Raw genomic sequence first — 20382 nt, 5'->3', positions numbered from 1 at the left:
AGCAAATTATTGTAACTATATACTGGTAATTAATGGAATGACATAACAGGACAACTTATGTTTAGAAAACTAAAAATTATGTTTTATATATATTAAATTATCACAAAATTTATCTTGTTTAATAATATATATATATATAATTATATATCTCATTATATTTAATTAGGACAAACTTATTTTTGTATAATATTAAACTCTGATTTATCGGTTTCTAGGATTTATTACCAAATTATTCACTGTTTAAAATAATTCGGAAAACTGTTTATAAATAATTTATAAAAGTAATTGTTTTGATTCATACAGTGTTTTATATTTTGAATTTTTTATAGATATTAAAGTATATTTAAATATTTTGTGATAGTTTTTAACTAAAAATACAATCAACTTTGAACATAATACATAACAATACTTTAATGTGTTATTATACGTTTTATCAAATTAATTTAAAACAGTTCTAATTGGCAACACAGTAGATGAAAAATTAAAATTAAAAATATGTTTATCTTTACAACATTTTTATTATTCAACTATGTAAGATTTCAAAAATATTATTAAAATATTATTTTATTGTACATCGCTGTATTTATTACTTCCTCGTTTACAAACTAAAACTGCATTGCAAAAATGTATGGTATATTATTATGCACGAGAAATTACAAATTCAAAGATGCATGTAAGTACGATAATATAGTTTTATAAAAATAACATAGTACACTAGGAAAATATCATACCCATATTATAATGTGTATAATTGGTAAATTCAATGATTAGTGCAATATTTTTAAAATAAATTATAAGTTTAAAGTGTTATTGAATATGAAAAATAGAACACTTGCAAGGTACATGATAAATTGAATATGATGCAGGAGCTTACACCATAGTGTGTTGAGGTTACAAATACAAATTATATAGTATAAAGTTACGCTATGGATTTAAAAACAGATCTTTCTAATGGAATTTAAAAATATAATTTGAATACATTTGACGAAACAAAATTACTGCTACATGCATATTATGAAAATAATATTCTAAAGATACAAATACATAATATAAATATCGTATTTTTGTTATTTTAAATAGCAGCTTTTATGAAATATAATTAATCTAAATGCTATGATAGAATTATTGCTACCGAATTCGCATAATATGCTCATAGTGTTTATAGTTAATATATAAATAAGGTATAATTATTTTAACATAAATAATTACATACAAAATAAAACGTCCGTGAGTTATATAGGTAGCTTAAAATAAATTTGTTTAGGTGGGATATCAATGAAGAACGAAATTGTGAATTAGATAAGGCCAATACAACTGATGATTTTTACACACCCATTACAAAACATCGTAAAAAAAAAACTATCACTTCCAGCAACCACGTTGCGTTTTATCAAACGCATTCAGTAACGATCGGTTTCACACACGCGCTTCATACTTCTTTTTCAGTGTGCAAACTATAAGTGTTTGATATTTTTATAAGTTTGACCGATGATACGCTTTTAAAGTAAATATTTATTTTTAATTTTTTTTTATACGTAATTGTTTCTCAGTTGAATTATACATTTTCAAATTCCATTTAAAACAGGTAAATGTATACATATTATAGTTACAACTTGAAAAAAAAAATTGTTGTTAATATTATTGAGATTAAAACAAAAAATGTAAATATAACATAATTCGTTCTTTATTAAAATTAAAATGTTTTAAGCGTCTACTCAAAATCGTATTTAAATTAAAAAACGTATAACGTTATAATTTAATAAAATTAAATTCAATAAGCGATTTTAAAAATTAATTTGAATTTTTATTTTAAATATTTTTATTTAGAAAATTAGAATTTATTTAATTCGACTAGCAAGTTTATAAAATTTAATCAAGAAAATATATTACAGATTTGATTGAAAATTAAGTAAAAAGAAAAATATATTGGTAAAAATGTTTAGTAACTATAATAATTATTAACGAGATGTAGAATAGGTACTATAAAAGTTTTCCTAAAACTACGAGTGGATTTTCTAGGAACTAAATGGAAAATTCTCAAACTTACCTGTTAAATGTTTACCATAATGTATGAAATATTTTAATAAAATAGTTTGTATACAACTTTAAGAGCATTACTCCTTCCCGTAAATTATGTTTATTAACATATAGGTATTAAGAATATTATACAAAATTCATATTAAAATCGTTTCAAAATCATGTTATTTTAAGTAAAATAAGACGATAAATTTGTTTAGGGTTTAAGTTGATTCGGTAACTATTAGTTTGAAATCATAAATTTTTATGAGAAAAAAAAATCAAATAATATTATTTTTTAATAATATACTAAATTAATTTTCGTCGTGGAGATTACGATAAGAAAAATAATGATTTTAGGTATTATTTGTCATTATCACACATAACGTCCGTATAGAATGACAAGCAGAATTGCTGCACAAAAGACCATATTTTGCAAATCTGCATACCTATTATAAACGCACACTATAAATGATTACGTATACCAGCTATGGCTGTATAATCGTTATTTGAAGTATAGGCACCACTACTGGGCAGTGTCAATGAACACACCCCCTTCAATCAAGCCGTCCTGCCTATGTATAGTTTTTTTTTTTTATAATATGTATTACTTATTGTATTTAGTGTGTACAGATTGTAAAATATATTCTCTTACTTAATAATGATAAAAAAAAAACTGTAATCGGTATAACAGCGTATATAATGGTATTATGATATACTAACATATTCTATCAGCTATATTTGACATTGTTTCAAACATTTAATAAAAATATTATTTTTTTTTTCCCCCGTTATTTCCACATATTATTTTATAACAAATAACAATATACTTCAACATTTAAATTTATTATTATCAATGGTAATGTGCTACATGACAGCGTTTTAAAGTTCATAGTACATGTGTAGCGTTTTTGCATTAAGTTTTAGAAAAGTTTAGTTTTTCTACAATCCGTTCTCGTAATTTCGTTAGGATCAATAAATCATAACGACATCTCGAAAACGGAACAAATTGAATAATTAAATCATATTTTGAAATACTTTCTTACCGCCAAAAAGAACCATAGCCTCCGGGGGCCTTAATACAATTATGATGAAATCAAATTTGCACACGAGATATATACCTAATAATTTGTACTGTGTAAGAGGAATGCTATTATTTTATTAGACGTCTGTATATCAAATATCGCACTTGCTCAATCTACATGAAAACTAAAAAAGTATCTACTAGTTTTTCGTTCAAATACACTTATATTTACCAACAATATTTTATGTATAGTAAATAAATTAATAGTTTATAATAATTTGTAATATTGTAATAAAATCGTATTAAAGAATTTATAATTGATATATTAAATGTATAGAAAAAGTATTTTTTAAGAAAAAAATGTATGATATATTTTAAGGTGCTTTCCTATTCAAATTAACTAACCTCTGGTTTAAAATTTTTATGTATAAACATTAAACATTATTCCTATTTAAATTCGTTAGGTATGTAGATTATGTACTTTCCTTAAATCGTGTAAATTGCATTAAATAATTGATATGATTGGCAAAAGAAAATGCCTTGTTTAATTTACAAAATAATTCTAATAATTAATACCATCAATCAATGTAATCAGTATAATATGGAAATAACATGTTATTGAAAAATAAGACATAATATGGTATTGATCCAAAATGTACTTTTTTTAGAACAATTATAGAACTATAAGAACTTTTTAAAATATTAAAATTAATTTAGTTGGTACTTTGAAGGATAAAAAAAAACATGTTCCCCAGTACGTTTCTAAATAATTGGTGAAAAACAATAAGATGTTAGAAGAAAAACGGGAATATGTTTTTGTAATTTAAAACCAGTTTTTGATAAAATCTATTTTTTAATTTTATTGTAATTTATAAACAAATAACCTTAGATACTTTAAATTGTTCACCAGACGTTTATATTATAATTGTTTAATGTCTATGCATAGTAATATGAATTTGCTATATTTACAGTTATTTCAATTTTTTTTTTTTTTATATATACATATATAAAACTTTATTTTGCTGTTACACTGTTTAGATTTTTCATAAGTTTATACTGAAATCATAAAATCTTATATGCACTTGTTATACATTTGAATTTCAAATTTGGGCTAAATTTAATAATTAAACTGATATTATCAATTTTAGTTATTTTGTCGTAATTCAAAAATATCATTAGTCGGAACTTAAAACTTTTAACGTATATTGTTATGTTTTACACATAATGATATTTTCAAATTGTAATATTTTCAGAAAATATTAATTAAACCAACTGTATTACAAATTATTAATAAATAATAGTAAACATTATTAATTTTAATACCGCAGATATTAGATACATGGTTATAAACGAAGTAATATTTAAAATTGCCTACTGAGCAGAAACAGTTGAATTTAAATTAAATATAATACGATATTAATTTCAATTGATTAATCACTAAATGCAAAACAGAGTTATACAATATAATAATGTGTTCTTCAAATTTCACAGAATATATAAATGTAGTTCATAAATACATTTCACTGTGTACCCGTTATGGAACCTATAATAATTATATACTATTTTTATCCAATCATATTATATGATTGTCTATTTTTCCAGGCAATACTATTAGGTATATATAGTATCATAATTATTATATAAAATATCGTACCTATAGGGTCACATATTTTCTAGTATACAAACAAAACTGGTTTTTTTTTTTACTATTTTATTACTATGTGTGCCGCTATGACTGACTTATATGCCAAATAAAAAATTCAAAGCCTCTGCATTTTAAGATAAAGCATCTCACTTAAGTTATATAATAACTACTAAGTAATAACGATAAATAGGTAACTATTATATGTTTATAAATTATAATATTATGTAATATCCAATAGTTCAATGTCTCGTTTAATATAACAGTTTTCGAGTCTGGTGGGTTTCTGTTTGATTGAAATTTATCACAATTTAATTTGATTTTCGCGGAATTTAGGGTATTTTGCATCATGTCGATTCCACACTCCACGTTATCCACAAAACTACGACCCCGCGCCAGTGGCGTTCATTTTGTACAATGATCTCGACCATAATAATATGTAACGCGTGTGTATCGTGTTGGCTGTATAATAATATTATTCTCGTTCTTTAGTTTATTAATTATTATTATTCTACCGAACGGCCCCGTCCGTGAAAGCCACCGAACTCGTATATGGAAACGCTTTTACACCTACGATTGTTTCACGACAAAACCGTAGACATCGATGCCGAGATTATAGGACGGCAGCGACTCACGAGTTGTTCGACGGCATAGAACAATATAGTATTATTACTGTTTATTATTTATTATCATTATGCCGATCGTTCGTGCACGGCTGTACCTATATATTATTGGTCAGTGTGGAAATCGCTGACCGTTTGTCGGTAGACATTTAAATATTTCGAAGGCATGACTCGCGCAGCATCAGGATTCGTGGACGGAGGCACACTTTTATTTCTAGTCCCGATCATCAATTCAATAACATTACAAGAGCTACTGTTGTAAACATTACTTATAAAATATATTTAAATACGTGTCAATTATTAATTGGACAGATCGATTTACCTATTTGAATAATATTCTCGAAAAAAATAAAATAACAATATGTATTTGTAGTAATAATATAGATAGTAGATATTAGAAATATAACATAATAAATTAAAAATGTAAACCTATATTTCAATAATTATGTTTCTTGTAGATTTAAAGAGAATTTTGGATATAATATGAGGTTTAAAGATTATTACTAGAAATGCGTGTAAGTACTCCTCCCCAAGCAAATGTATAATTACACCACTGAAATATTATGTTCGATAATATGTACATGATGCAAATCGGTAAATAAAAAAAAAAATGAAAAAAACACTAGAAAATAAAAATTCAAATTTTTGAATAACTACTGATGAGTATGTAGTACAAAATAAAATAAAAACAATTTAAATACTGGCACAAAATATTTAATATTCAAAGTATTGGATATTTTTGATAATATTTCAATACTATTATTCAAATAATTTAATTCAAATAGGTGCATTACAGAGCCGTTAATATGGTGAAGCAAATTACTAGGGATATCTTACGCGATGCTTTCTAAGCTACAAATATGTTTCAAGTACTTTGCAATCTAACCACAATAATTTTTTGGGGCATTTTTTGACGGTTTTAATGCATTTTTTAATTTTTTAGGACATTTTTGACCTATTTGTCGTATTATGACTAAAAAAATTGACCTCATTGAAATATAAGTACTACAGAGTAGTATAGTACTACGTAATAAAAATTATTTTCATTTTGAACTACTTTAACTAATTTAACATCAGGTTTTCCGGTTTTTACAATCTTTATGTGACTCCATCCAATTAGCCGATATTATTGCACACAACTAAACTTTTATCGGATTATTTTCTTATCGAGTGATAATATTATATCGGTAATTTAATTTTAAATTTAAATTTTTTTTTGTACATTGTCATTTTTTTGATATTTTTAGGGCATTTAAATCCGAGCCCTACAAATTACTAATATTAACATTACTCACCATCGATGGCTAGACGACTGAAAGTTTATATTATATTGACTTCTTCGTAATTATTTCAATGTGATAGTAGCCAAAAATGAAAAACCTTAGAGTTTAATTTGTGAAAACGAAACGGGATTGTATTGAAATAGTTACGATTGTTAAATAACTTATAACTAGCATTTTCACTTATTAGTTTTCGTAACGACCTTATCTAATTGTACGCATCGATAGCAATTTTCAGCAGTTATGTCGTTCGCGACAACAAATTGGCGAGCGTAGTTAAAAGTCAAACTTATTATTTCCTTTTATATTATATAACATACAATAAATGAAACCACTGTTGTACACACCACAAATTTATGATTGGTATTGAATGAATAATACGTCAAACAATAACATTTGGAAACTTACCGACAAACCTAAAAAAATGCATCGTGAGTTTAAAATGGATATTATGGATTGAATCAGAAAAACATTCACCGCAGTACTGAGAAATAACTAATTATTTTTTGTTTATAATAATAATTTATAATAAATTATTATGTTAAATATTTAAATTTAAAAAACTATTGATTTTATAATAAAAGTACGTTTATATTATATGCATATAATTATATAGAACTAAAAATGATTATATCAACAACCATCGCATTCTTTACGTTTATACAAATACAATATATCTTCACTTAAACTTATTCATCGTATACTATTTCTGGTTAATGTATCTTAAAAATATTGTTTGTAAATCAAAAAGATTGAGAATGTAATAACGTTACAACGTTTCTCGAAAGGTTTTTATATAATTTATTACAGAAATAAAATCAAATCAAAAATATATATTACAATTTTAAAAATCACGAATAATTGAAAAATATTTTGAAGGTAAAATTAATATATATTTTAAATATATTCAGTATATTAAATACCACTTGAAAATTTAATACAAAATGCATACTTTTTTATTGGGGAAAAAAAGTGAAACGTTAAAGTATAAATACATAAAACGTTTATAAATCTTTTATAATCATTTTAAATTTATATTTAGATCATATTAAAAAATTTAAACGTTTAATAACGATTTTTCCTCAAACGATTATTGTTATAGTTATTAATTTATTATTATTCAAAACATATTATTGATTTAAAAAACTTGATTTGTTTTACTATTGCTTAAATTAATATTTTAAAAACAAAATATAAATTTCAATTTATTTAAACAATATAAAGAAATTTGAAATTTCATAACTATTTAATTTATTTCCCTTTTACGAATGATAATAAAAAAGTTTATGCTTTGTTCGAAACATTGACAATCTAAATTAATGTCCCTTTTACGTTTTATTTCAACAAATAAAAATGTCGAAAATGCATGGTTACAATTTTTTTATGTTTTATGTGAAATTTAAAAATTGGTGGAAATTGAAATCCATCTATACTATGTGACTTGAAAAATATTTGGACTGATCCCAAGCAATTTATTTTATGATCTTCTGCACATCGTTTTACGATGCATGATATTGATTTTATATCGATAAAAATAACACTAAATAATATTATATTAATAATGTATACGTGTGGTTTTTAGAAAAAAATAGTTGAACCATATTATTGACAGTTATTTAAATGATAACGATATTCCTTTCGTAGACAATGATTTATTATTAGATTCAATTTTAAAACATCTATCACGTGTAATGTAATAGACTTAATGACATGACGAGGTAAACTCAAAGACTAGGTACCTTAAACAAAGCATTTCTCATCTGTTATTTTTTTATTTGTCGTATTTTATTTTGCCTCTATCAAATTTTATCGCCGATTGGTTTCTACTAATTCTACAACATTTATCAATGCGTTATGGGCGTTATGGTTGATAATTTTTAAATTTGTCAATATTATATACGTAGTTACCTTGATTATTAAATAATTTTTAATTACTTCAAAATTATTAGGTGACATGCCATGATATCAATGATAAGTATTTAATATTTGCATAATCGTTTACATTATCATAATATTTAAACTATAATTGTAGATTTTTTTTAAATTATATCTTATAGAAATAAATTATATTTCGTAATTATAGCATACACGAGATTATAATAATAAGTTAACATTTATTTTATTTACATTTCTGGGTATTTAAATATTAACCTCATCATAAAAATTATCAAGATCTAAAATATGAAAAGATATTTTGTATATTACAAAAATTGGATTATTTTGATTTCATTATTTTGAAAATTATTTCTTACCGTGTTATACTGATATTTAAAAACGTGTTGATGTTCTCATTATTTTTCTTTGACTTAATTTAATAAAAAGATTAATTAACTATAATATAAAGTATTTATTATTATATAATTATAGTTATAACTAAATAATGTACAAAACAATATTTAAAATATTTTCAAAATTAAATTGTTTATAAACCGTTTGAACAATAAACAACTTATGATAATAATATTTAAAATTTAAAATTCTGTTTTATTTGATTTAAAATGGTTGATGAACACAAACAAAATTAATATGAGCTATTTAGCAATATGTTTACTTAAAAATAAATGTATGTGTGATGTATCTAATTACACCGTGAAAGAATTCTTTAGCCTAATGGTGTTTGGGAACTACGTAAATGTTATGATTTCGTTTTTTAAACATTTGTTCAACATTAGCAACCAAGTTATTAGTCGATTCAGTTATACCATTTACATTAAGTATAAAATATTATATGAAAATGTTTGAGCAAAATCGGTTTCATTAATAAACTCAATAAAATTACATAACATTCTTGTCCGCTTTTGTTTAATGATGGCGATAATTAAATTTCTTGTATAGTTTTTAGTTATCGTATGTCATTATTTGCTATCCTTCGACATTCTATAAATATGCGTTTGATTAAGATGTATATGGTACCAAAAGATGGTCATTTAGACGGATATACATTAGCCGTGAGATGTTAGATGTCGGGCGTTGTGTGTTTTGATAGTTTAATTATATATAATACAATTATATGGAGTAATACTGTAATATTTCTTATTCGGGTTAAAAGAAAAGTTCATAATAATATTAATAATATACCTACAATATTACCACATGTGAACATTTGAAAAACATTTAATTACATTTTTTGGTCGTACTACGTTTTATGATGGTTAGATCGATCGTCGTATTTCACAAATTTGTAAATAAATTATGTAATATGACTTTATACGTCATATAATATAGTATTTGAACTATTGTAATAACCATAATAATCCATAATTACTGTGGACCGAAAATGCACAAATCTTATTATTTAGTTAGTTTGTCAGTCGATGTTAAATAGGTAGGTATAAGGAATTAATATTAATAACGCCTTATGAGAAAGTCACGTCTGCCTTAGGCCTCTTAAAACTATTACACGTGAACATACCTAATATTTCACCCAGTGTTGTACACAAGATTCGTATGCGTATGTATAGATACACATATACACGTACACAAGTACATTATGTTTACTAAAAAGAACTTAAATGTATCCATAAGCAAAGCAAATATTAATAACCAAGTTTATTACAAACGTACGCAAGTAGAAGACTTCAAATTCGTATGTACTTGAGAGAAATTCACATTGCAAAGTAACTAAATAACATTTCTAAACTATAAAGAAAATATTTTTAAGACACAAAATTATGCTTACACGTCGAAAAATTAATGCGATAGATGTAAAACAGATATAAAAGGTATTTTAGATTCTGAGATTCTATAATATAATATAATGGCATAGAAAGATTTGTCTGCTGTTTTTTTTTAAATAATTTTTTTTTTGTGTTATCAAATAATTTAATATATTTATTGTGATGCAATTATATTCCTTTATGTTATGAAAACTGATTAAAATTTGAATAAAACTTTCGGTTGTAATTATTTTAATATATTAATTTTAAATGTACCTACATATTGTGTAACACAATTAACGTTTATTATTGAATTCGATTGTATTAGTATAATATTATACAAGTTGGTTCAATAGACTTTTATTTTATGAATTCATCAAAATAATAAAATAAATATAATAACTTTAATAACATATCACAGTTATGACAATATTGGGGACATGAATACAGTTTTATACAGATAAGTATTAACAAAGAATCGGTTACATCCTAGTATCGAAGTGTAGTTCCTCCTTAATTTTATTTGCCTCATTTTTGTTTAAAATTAAAATTTTAGTATTAAATATCAACTTAATTATAATAATATCCATTAAAAGTTATAAAATATTATATTTTCATTACTAATACCTATATAATTAAAAAATACTGATTATATGTTTTATATATATTTTTTTAGATTTTAATTAAATAAGCGTTAGTAAATGGTTTACACATCAATCGAGTTAATCGATTTATTTAAACTTGTTTTATTCATAATATATAAAAGAAAATAGAACGATTTATAAAGATTTTAGTCAAAATTCACATTATACAATCGTCGAAGAAAAATATATTCTTTGCTGGAAAAAATACGCTTAATCTAACTCAATATTTAATAAACTATATTTAAGTAAAAAATAATATACTTTGATATACTATTGCATAAAAAATAAACTAGTTTTTATTTATCTTCAAGCATTTTATTAATATTTGTGTCTCAATAAGTTAATCCATAGAAAAATTTCTTTTAAACCTTAACAAAACTGTGCTTTTAAAAATGTATGTAAAACACCAATAGTGTGATTTAATTGTCAAGTTAGCTAGTTAACTATAAATAGTTAATATATAAAAACAATTAACAATAATTATTGTTACATTAATATCACCCAATGTCACTTAAAATTAAATTTTTAATCTATTAAAAATCATAAAAGAAATTTAAATAATAAGGAATTAATTGATAAATTTATTTTAAAATCTACTATTGAATACTTACTTAATTACTACTTTATTATACAATTATTAAGGATGCTAAGACTGTATAACGAGTTTTAAATAATAATTGTATTTTTTTTTTAATAAAATAGATTTTTACAAACGGAAATATAATTATTAATATTACTTACGTGTAATAAATGCTACTAATAAAATACCTAAAAGTTTCACCGATATTATTAAAATTTTGTAAATAAAACATTTTTAAAAAACTTATTCATAACACAATATACGATTAACAATCAGAATCAGAAATAATTAATAAGCATAATAACAAATATTTTAAATTAAAAAAAAAAAGTAATATTTTTCGAGAATAATAGTTGTGCGTAGATTTTACACAAAATGATAACTATGTTTTTTTTATATGAAATTAAATAATGTCTTTAATAATACACTTTAATAAAGTATTGATGACTTGGGAATCAACGTCCATATTATTATAATATCTTATTTACATTTATCTAGTCATGTACATGTCTCAACTTGTGACCCATGCTTGTAAAGTAACAAATATATCGTTTCATAATAATAACCAATTAATTTTAAATACGTAATCCTAATTAATTATTTTAACATGACGGTGGCAGTAATGGGCAATGACACCCAATACAAAAAAATGTTTATTTAATATTAACTATTATTAGTTATTATTTATTATAACTCATTGCATACCTACCTTAATGATGTTGATTTTATTCGTTAATTATCGTTTGCTCTTTGTATAAAATCTAATTTAGTTTCAATAAAAAAAATATTTTTATTTGTCCATTGTACTGGATACCTAAGCTTCTTTGATTAATTAAAAAAATTAAAATACACAATACAGAAAAAAAATGCAAGTTGTAAAAATGTATGTATGTATGTCTGGACATCTATTATATTCCTCATTTTGAACAATTAGATGGTTATAATATACTGTTTGTATGCAACCATTTGTATTTGAATTCATTGTACTATGTAACAATTTGTTATGTGTTTTTAATAATATTTAATACCAATTCAAATAAATAATTCACAATGGAAAAACCTGTACAACCATATCAAAATATCAAACATCAAATTTAAAAGTCAACATCTATTATGTTTAATTTTTTTTTATTTCATGATATTTAAAACTTTTAAGGATAGGTATGTAAAAAAAAAATATCTAAACGAAAATAGGTATTATTACTAACTTATATTGGAATAAACCCCTCACTGATGTAACTCAACAGTTTTAAAATTAATAAGTAGGTAATTAAATTAATATTATCATTATTTTTTTATAATAGTTTTGCTGACTATATGACTTATTATATTGAATGTGCATTATTTTTTTTAATACACTTTACAATGACTTACATATCGTAAAATATATTATTATTATATTTGTATTTTATTTATATAAAAACATAATCGACTACAACGTCAAATTATTATAATATTATTCAACACACGATTAATTTGTAAAGCACATTTGGACATATCCCACATAATTGATGAACTTTGTATTAGGTATAATATGTAGATTAAAATGTTATTTTACAGTCAGACGGCTTACGAGTTGAATATTTAAAAGTGTAATATTTACAACGATATAACGTCGTGTTAAAATAACGGTTTACCAGTACCTATGTGTTATCTCCATCTTACAAAATGTATAATATTATGGTAAATTTTTATTTATCAGAATCTTGTGTTATTGCTCCGATATTATAATAGTACCCAATTATTAAACATCATATTATTTAATTGTAAGATCATTATCTGTGTTTGTACGTAAGTGTTTTTCACGATATTTTTATTTTCATGCATATCATAAATATTTTTGAATAGTTATTTTTATGCTCATATTAACTTGTGTAGAGGTGCGTTCAAGACATTGCAGTACATGTTTGCAGATATGATTATTATTAACAACGTGCTTAGCGCGATTATTATATTTGTCAAAGTCGAGAAGGTTGTGAGAAGATATTATGGTATGCCCAAAGAACTGAACACTTCTTTTACTTTGAAATATAATTAAAACACTATTATTGACATAATAATTAAGTTAAACTTTAATAGGCAAAATAATTATTTAATATTTAAGCTTCTTAACCTAGAACGACTTTTTGTGCGATGTTTTTGATTGTATGGCAACGAAGGACAAAAATGTGGACACTGATAAATAATAATTGCCAGTCTAAAAGTGTAATATTCAAAATACGACTATTTAGGAACATATTCTTATATTTTATACGAGCCTTGATATTGAAGACGTATATAGTGTGTATCTAGTGGCATATGTTGTTTTAAACTATTTTAATAAAGGCATATTTTATTCTAATAATGAGTTAATTGCGCTGATTAGGTATAATAATAGTATATTACCGTAGAAGGGAACATCGTGTGCCTGTTATAATCTTTGCACAATTAATATTTAGAGCTACGTATTCATATTGCACGTACACCATATTATAATAATAGGTAGCTATAATACTATACGGAGGCTTACAACTATATTAGCTTAAAAATTATAATATCATAAAAGACTGATTAAAAACCCGTACAATGTTCTTGCAATGATCTTATTAAGTCGTACACAATAAATTAGTTTATCTGAAGAAAAATCTATATCGTTATCAAGTCCAATTCTATGTCGAATTTGAAAAAATAATGCAAATACATCGTATTGGTATTATACAAAAACACAACTACACATTATTTATTTTTTTATCATGCTTCGGACATTCAAACATTACTCTTATTGAAAATAATAGTTTATAATCACTTATCATAATAATAATCATATAACACTATTTAGTATATAATTTATATTAAATAATAATAAATAATTATTTAATTGCTAAAAAAAAATATTATAAACGAGTTAGTAAGAAACAACTAAAATTATTCATTAATTTATGATGACTGACCAAGATTTTTTTTTATGAGGGAATTTGATATTTACCGTTTTTATGACAAAACTATGCATGTATTATGTTTCTTTGATTGTTCCGTGTTCGATTGTATCGATAAAACTATTTAGGTATGTGTAAAGAATTAATAAAAAAATATACTTCAATTTATTAACACATTTAATTTAATTCGATATTATTCAAATAACATATTTTGACTTTATATGGACTTATGGTTATTTTGAATAGTATTGAAGATTTTTTACTTTTTACCCCCTTCCCTCACAGTACCAACTAGAATTAATTTTCTACTAGAAACCATTTCTAAAGTTCAAAATTGAATTACTTTAATTGTCCTAAAAATAAATAATTGAAAAAAAATATAATTCTAAAATCAATGCATTTGTTGTTCCGCTCAGAATCTAAAATATTATCTATTCTGGATAAAACTGTAAATATTATAGTTTGAGACTATATTATATTAATAATTATAATATTTTTAGCTAGGGAACAATTGAAAAATGTTATTATAGTTAATAATACGACCATAACTTCATTAAATACAACCATAATTAATGTTGTATTTTTAACAATGAAAAATTATTTTTAATAATATTTACCCGTTCTTGAATAATATTTTGACAAATTTTATAAATTATTCATTATACGATTGAGTAAAATATTCCTAAAAAAAATTGCAGTCATATAATATATAATATTATTACAAAATAGGTTAATTAATATTCTTACGGTATTGTCGCGCCGTTTATGATAGTTTACTAATTATGCTAATTGTGATATAGTGTTAAAAATAAATAAAAGCATTAAAACAACTATAAAACAAAAAACAAATTGTAACCAGATACCAGTAATCGCCCAACAACTAAACGGAGGCTCAAACATACGAACAGTTATGTTCAGTTAGTAACAACGTGCAGCATGAATAGTTCAACTCTCCAGGTACATGATTCATTTACTCATACATAAATAGTTATAGATATTTAGTAATAGGTACAGATTTATGTAATTAATCTATTCGTTGATTATTCTTTGATGATATTGATGTTTTATTTAATGTAATAAAAATATACTAAATAAAATAAAAATGTATATTACGATTTCCATTTAAGTATCTAGTGTTTACAATCATTCAAACATTTTTATTTGTATTTAATTGATATGATTGCACAACGAGATTTTTTTTTTTAATGTTATTACTATAATATTTTAAGTTTTTAAGCTTTTAAAATATATTTTTGATTTAACATTCCAAAACAAAATATATTACGGAATACTTACTTTGATACATACAAATATGATTTTGAACAAATACATTCATATTTTTTTTTTCATTATTATTTATGAGTATCTAAAGGTTTATACATTGGTTAGCGTTTGAACTACTGGAAATTCTACGTACTGAATATTCCAAGAATACCAAAAAATAATTATATTATTTTATATATTATATTATTAATAACATGTTAAAACGTATTATAAAATCGTGTACACTAATTATACACAGTAGTTATTCGTCATTAAGTACAATTAACGTTGTTAGCTGAACAAATGAGTGATTTTTTTCTAAAGAAAATAGCTATAAATAGTATATTCAATACTCAACTACTGATAAAACATTTAAAAAAATCACTGTTTCAAAATAATAAATTAAAAATGTATGTTTTTATTTAAAAATTATAAAATTGAAAAAATTATAAAAATATTACATTATATATTATATTGTACAATTTTGTAATAATTTAATACCTTTTTCAAAAATATTATTTTTTTATTATATTAAATAAAACTTTCTGAATAATGAACACTTAAAATGAATATACTTTTAGTTCACTGAAGGTCAGTCATACGTTTATTAGTTATCAATTTAATTATTTTGTGCATATTAATTAATTAATAGTGATATTATTTATATATTAAAATATTTCAAAGTATAGATATTCACATTTCATATATATAGGTTTTATATTTATAACAAAAAAAAATATAAAATTGTATTTTATTTCAATAAATTTAAAGTGATATTTGTGTGAAATTACTATGCAACTGTGTGACTTATCATACATTTTGAATAATTAAATCGAAAATTGGACATGTATGTCAAAGTATTATTTATATCATTCAATAATTTATTATTGAAATGATAATATTAAAAACGCAGTATTCCGTACTCAAAATATACTCGCATTTTTAAACACATATTGGATAAACGTTTAAATACTAGAACATGGTTCTTTCGATAGTATTTTTAAAAAAATATCTAGATACCTATATGTACATTATTAGTATTGTTATTATATTGAATCAATATTATAATACAATAAAATTACAATATTTATCCATTTATAAATACTCGAATGCTCAAAATTGGCATTGTTAAAAATATTAAAAATGTCAATACACACAAATAGGTGTATCTTATATATTAATAATTTAGCTTTTACAAATCAGTTAATATTAGTCAAATTAATTAACTAAAGGTCATTGAATTTGCGTATTTTTATTATTATAAAGGTTATATTGATTTAATGTTAGATTTCCATATGTAATACAAAATACAAATTGTTAGTTAGGTAGTATCATGAAGGTCGGAAGTGGATAATTAGCATTAAAAATATATATTTAAATATTCTTCTGATACAAAATAAATAATTGTAAATACACTCAATTTTATCAATACCATAATATTCACTATGAATATACTCCTATATGTCCTCAAAACAAACGATTCAACAACTTAGCTTATTCCCAATAATTAATGTTCTTGGTTATTTTATTTTACTTAACGCACGCACATATTGTAATATATACATTAATGTGGGTATAGTTATTCGCAATATTTATATAATTTTCATAATACTCATTATGTGTACTTCCAGGGTGAAATTTTATTTTGAATGACATACAAACCAATTAGTATACACACGAATTCACAACGACAGACATGGAGGTATCAACATTTTTAGTATTCATCACGTGGCTCGTTTCTATTCAGCAGTGTTTGACAATAAATTTAAACGCACTATCATATCTCGGTGAACGTTATCGCACAAATCTTATACAGTTACGAGAAGACCCATTGTTTGGTAATAAACCGATACTCGACGAATATGACTTTATTGTGGTTGGAGCGGGGGCGTCGGGTGCCACGGTTGCCAGGAGGCTAGCTGAAGTACCGGAATGGAAAATATTACTTCTCGAGGCGGGCAAACAAGAGTCGTTGGCCACATCAGTTCCAGCTATAGCCCATTATTTTCAATTTACAGATTACAACTGGGCTTTCAAAACCGAAGAGGAACCGAACGCCTGCCTAGGCGTCGTAAATAAAAAATGTTTATGGCCGCAAGGTAAAGGTCTCGGTGGTAGCACACTCATCAACAATAATATATACACTCGAGGGAACGTAAGGGATTTCGACCGTTGGGCCGAAGCAGGCAATCCTGGTTGGTCCTATAAAGATGTTTTGCCGTACTTTTTAAAAAATGAAGACGTGACTATTCCAGAATTAAAACGTTCTCCATACCACGGTATTGGTGGACCAATGCCAATAAGTTATTCTCCCTTTAAATCGAGACTAGTCGACGCGTTTCTAGAATCCGCTCCACAGGTTGGGTTAAATGTAGTGGACTACAACGACCCGAATAGCCACGTAGGCTTTTCAAGAATCCAAGGTACGATAAACTACGGTAGACGGGTCACGTCGGCCAAAGCGTATCTACGAACGAACCTGACAAACTTGCACATCGTCGAAGGAGCTTTCGTCACAAAAATACTGATCGACCCAAATACCAAAGTCACGTTGGGCGTGGAGTTCGAAAAAGAGAACAGAAGACGCAGAACCCTAGCCAGAAAAGAAGTGATCTTGTCGGCGGGTGCTTTCAACACACCTAAACTCTTAATGTTGTCGGGAATTGGACCTAAAGAACACCTTGAACCACTGGGTATAAAGACAATAAGCGATCTGCGCGTCGGTGATAACTTACAAGAGCATCCTTCGTACGCTAATTTAGCGTTTACTGTTAATCAAACGGTGGGATTAATACCTGAACGTATTTACAAGCAATCGATACGCGAGTTCTTTAATTTTCTCGATGGTAACGGCTGGCTCACGACTATGGGCTGCGAAGGACTTGGATATGTGAAAACAAAATACAACAAGGATCCCGGAGATGTACCAGATATTGAATACATTTTCATTCCGATGTCTCTGGCCGGTGAAGAAGGATTGGGAAATAGCTTGTTGAGAAGAAGCATGGGAATACCAGACAGTGTTCATTACGATTTGCATAAAGGCCTATTCAACAAAGACGGATGGTCGATATGGACTATGCTCATGTACCCAGAGAGTAGAGGACAAGTATGTTAAATATTATAAACTACGAAATAACTCGTGTTTTATTCTAAACTATGGATGTATTGTCTATACATAAAAGATATTACTTATTAATTTTTGATAATTTTTATGATTGCAGGTTCGATTAAGAAATGCTAATCCTAATTCAAAACCCTTAATAAGAGCTAACTTTTTCGATAATCCCATTGATGTACTGCGTATCGTAGAAGGAATAAAAATGGTTATAGAACTTAACAAAACACCAGCTTTTCAAAAATTGGGATCTACTTTAAGTATGCGAACAATGCCGGGATGTAGACACATCAGTTATGGTACAGATAAATACTGGGAATGTTGTGTAAAAAGAATAACTATGCAGATGCATCATCAGAGTGGTACTGCAAAGATGGGACCGTCGTCTGACCGAAACGCAGTGGTCAACCCACAACTTATGGTTTATGGTGTTTCTAAGTTAAGAGTTATCGACTGTTCAATCATGCCGACGATTACTGGTGCTCACACTGTAGCACCAGCCTATATGATCGGGGAGAAAGGAGCTGATTTAGTCAAATCGACTTGGCTAAGACCAAAACAATTTTAATTTATAATACAATAATAAGTATTATAAATTTGTAATTAAATAAAAAGACTTAACTACTTATAGGTTACCTATCTTGAAATCGATTGTGTAAAGTTATTAGTGTATATAATTATTTGCAATCGAGTCAACTTTTATTACCCGTTTTATTATAATAAAAAGCGTAGTGTATATTTTATTTTATTTTACTGTATTATGTTCAGTTATTGAAACTTGAAGTATTAAGAAAAGGTTAATTGTAAAACTTTTGAATATTTTACCTATATTTTATATTAATATATGTATGTTTATTTTATTTAAATATTAAATATTGATTGATGTATTACAATATATAATATATATTTTTAATAACGATTACCAAACATACTTTGATGTATTTATTTTTATGTAATTGGTTTTACATAAAAAAAATAAAAAAAAAAATTAAAAATGTCACTTTGTTTATAAACATGATGTATTATTGTACATTTATATTATAATTGTTGAGCATAATGAAAGTTCTTAAAATAAATTTAAATTAACAATCCAAACATCATATTTCTTAAATGTTAACATAATGTTATCCGTTACTAAGATAAGACACAATAATATATTGTTTAATTTGTATAATACAATATTATAATATAAATAATCAATAGATCTTTAAAAAATATTTGTATATAATAATTATACATATTTGGACTCTAAATAGTTTGACAAGTGACATTGGCATTATATAGTTGTAGAAAGTGCTTAATAACATTTATTAGACTGACATATTAATCAGGACTTGAATACATAATAATAATATATTGTACATTTGGAATCATTATTAACTACAAATTAAAATTAAAATTATAATACTTATTTTAGTAAAAAATTGTTTATTTTATTTCGTAGTAGCAGAGTAAGTTATCGTAAGGCGACGTCAATGAAAACATATAGAATTTATAGAACAGCGGTAAAACGTAAATTATTTTCAAAACCAGTACTGAGTACTGGTCTGAGTACGACAACGGCAAATTCTTTAAAAATAAAATAAGGAAAAAACGACAACCTACAACAACAACAACGTAG

At 24.8% G+C, this 20382-nt stretch overlaps 1 protein-coding gene across 4 annotated transcripts; it reads left to right on the top strand.

Moving 5' to 3' along the window:
• Nucleotides 1–1390: 1390 nt before the first annotated feature.
• LOC132920185 (glucose dehydrogenase [FAD, quinone]-like) lies at nucleotides 1391–19755 on the top strand. 4 transcript variants are annotated; one of them, XM_060982360.1, is made up of 4 exons: nucleotides 1391–1585; nucleotides 15240–15337; nucleotides 17275–18752; nucleotides 18868–19755. In XM_060982360.1, the coding sequence occupies exons 3-4, from the start codon at nucleotides 17340–17342 to the stop codon at nucleotides 19327–19329; spliced, it is 1875 nt and encodes a 624-aa protein (XP_060838343.1). In that variant the 5' UTR covers nucleotides 1391–1585; nucleotides 15240–15337; nucleotides 17275–17339; the 3' UTR covers nucleotides 19330–19755. The 4 variants fall into 4 exon arrangements, with proteins under 4 accessions (XP_060838343.1, XP_060838340.1, XP_060838342.1 ...); XM_060982357.1 differs by having other exon boundaries at nucleotides 15181–15337; XM_060982359.1 differs by lacking the exon at nucleotides 15240–15337.
• Nucleotides 19756–20382: the final 627 nt, after the last annotated feature.

This window comes from Rhopalosiphum padi, chromosome 2, assembly GCF_020882245.1.
Source record: "Rhopalosiphum padi isolate XX-2018 chromosome 2, ASM2088224v1, whole genome shotgun sequence".
NCBI classification, from domain to species: domain Eukaryota; kingdom Metazoa; phylum Arthropoda; class Insecta; order Hemiptera; family Aphididae; genus Rhopalosiphum; species Rhopalosiphum padi.
This window is presented reverse-complemented; position numbering and strand designations above follow the sequence as displayed.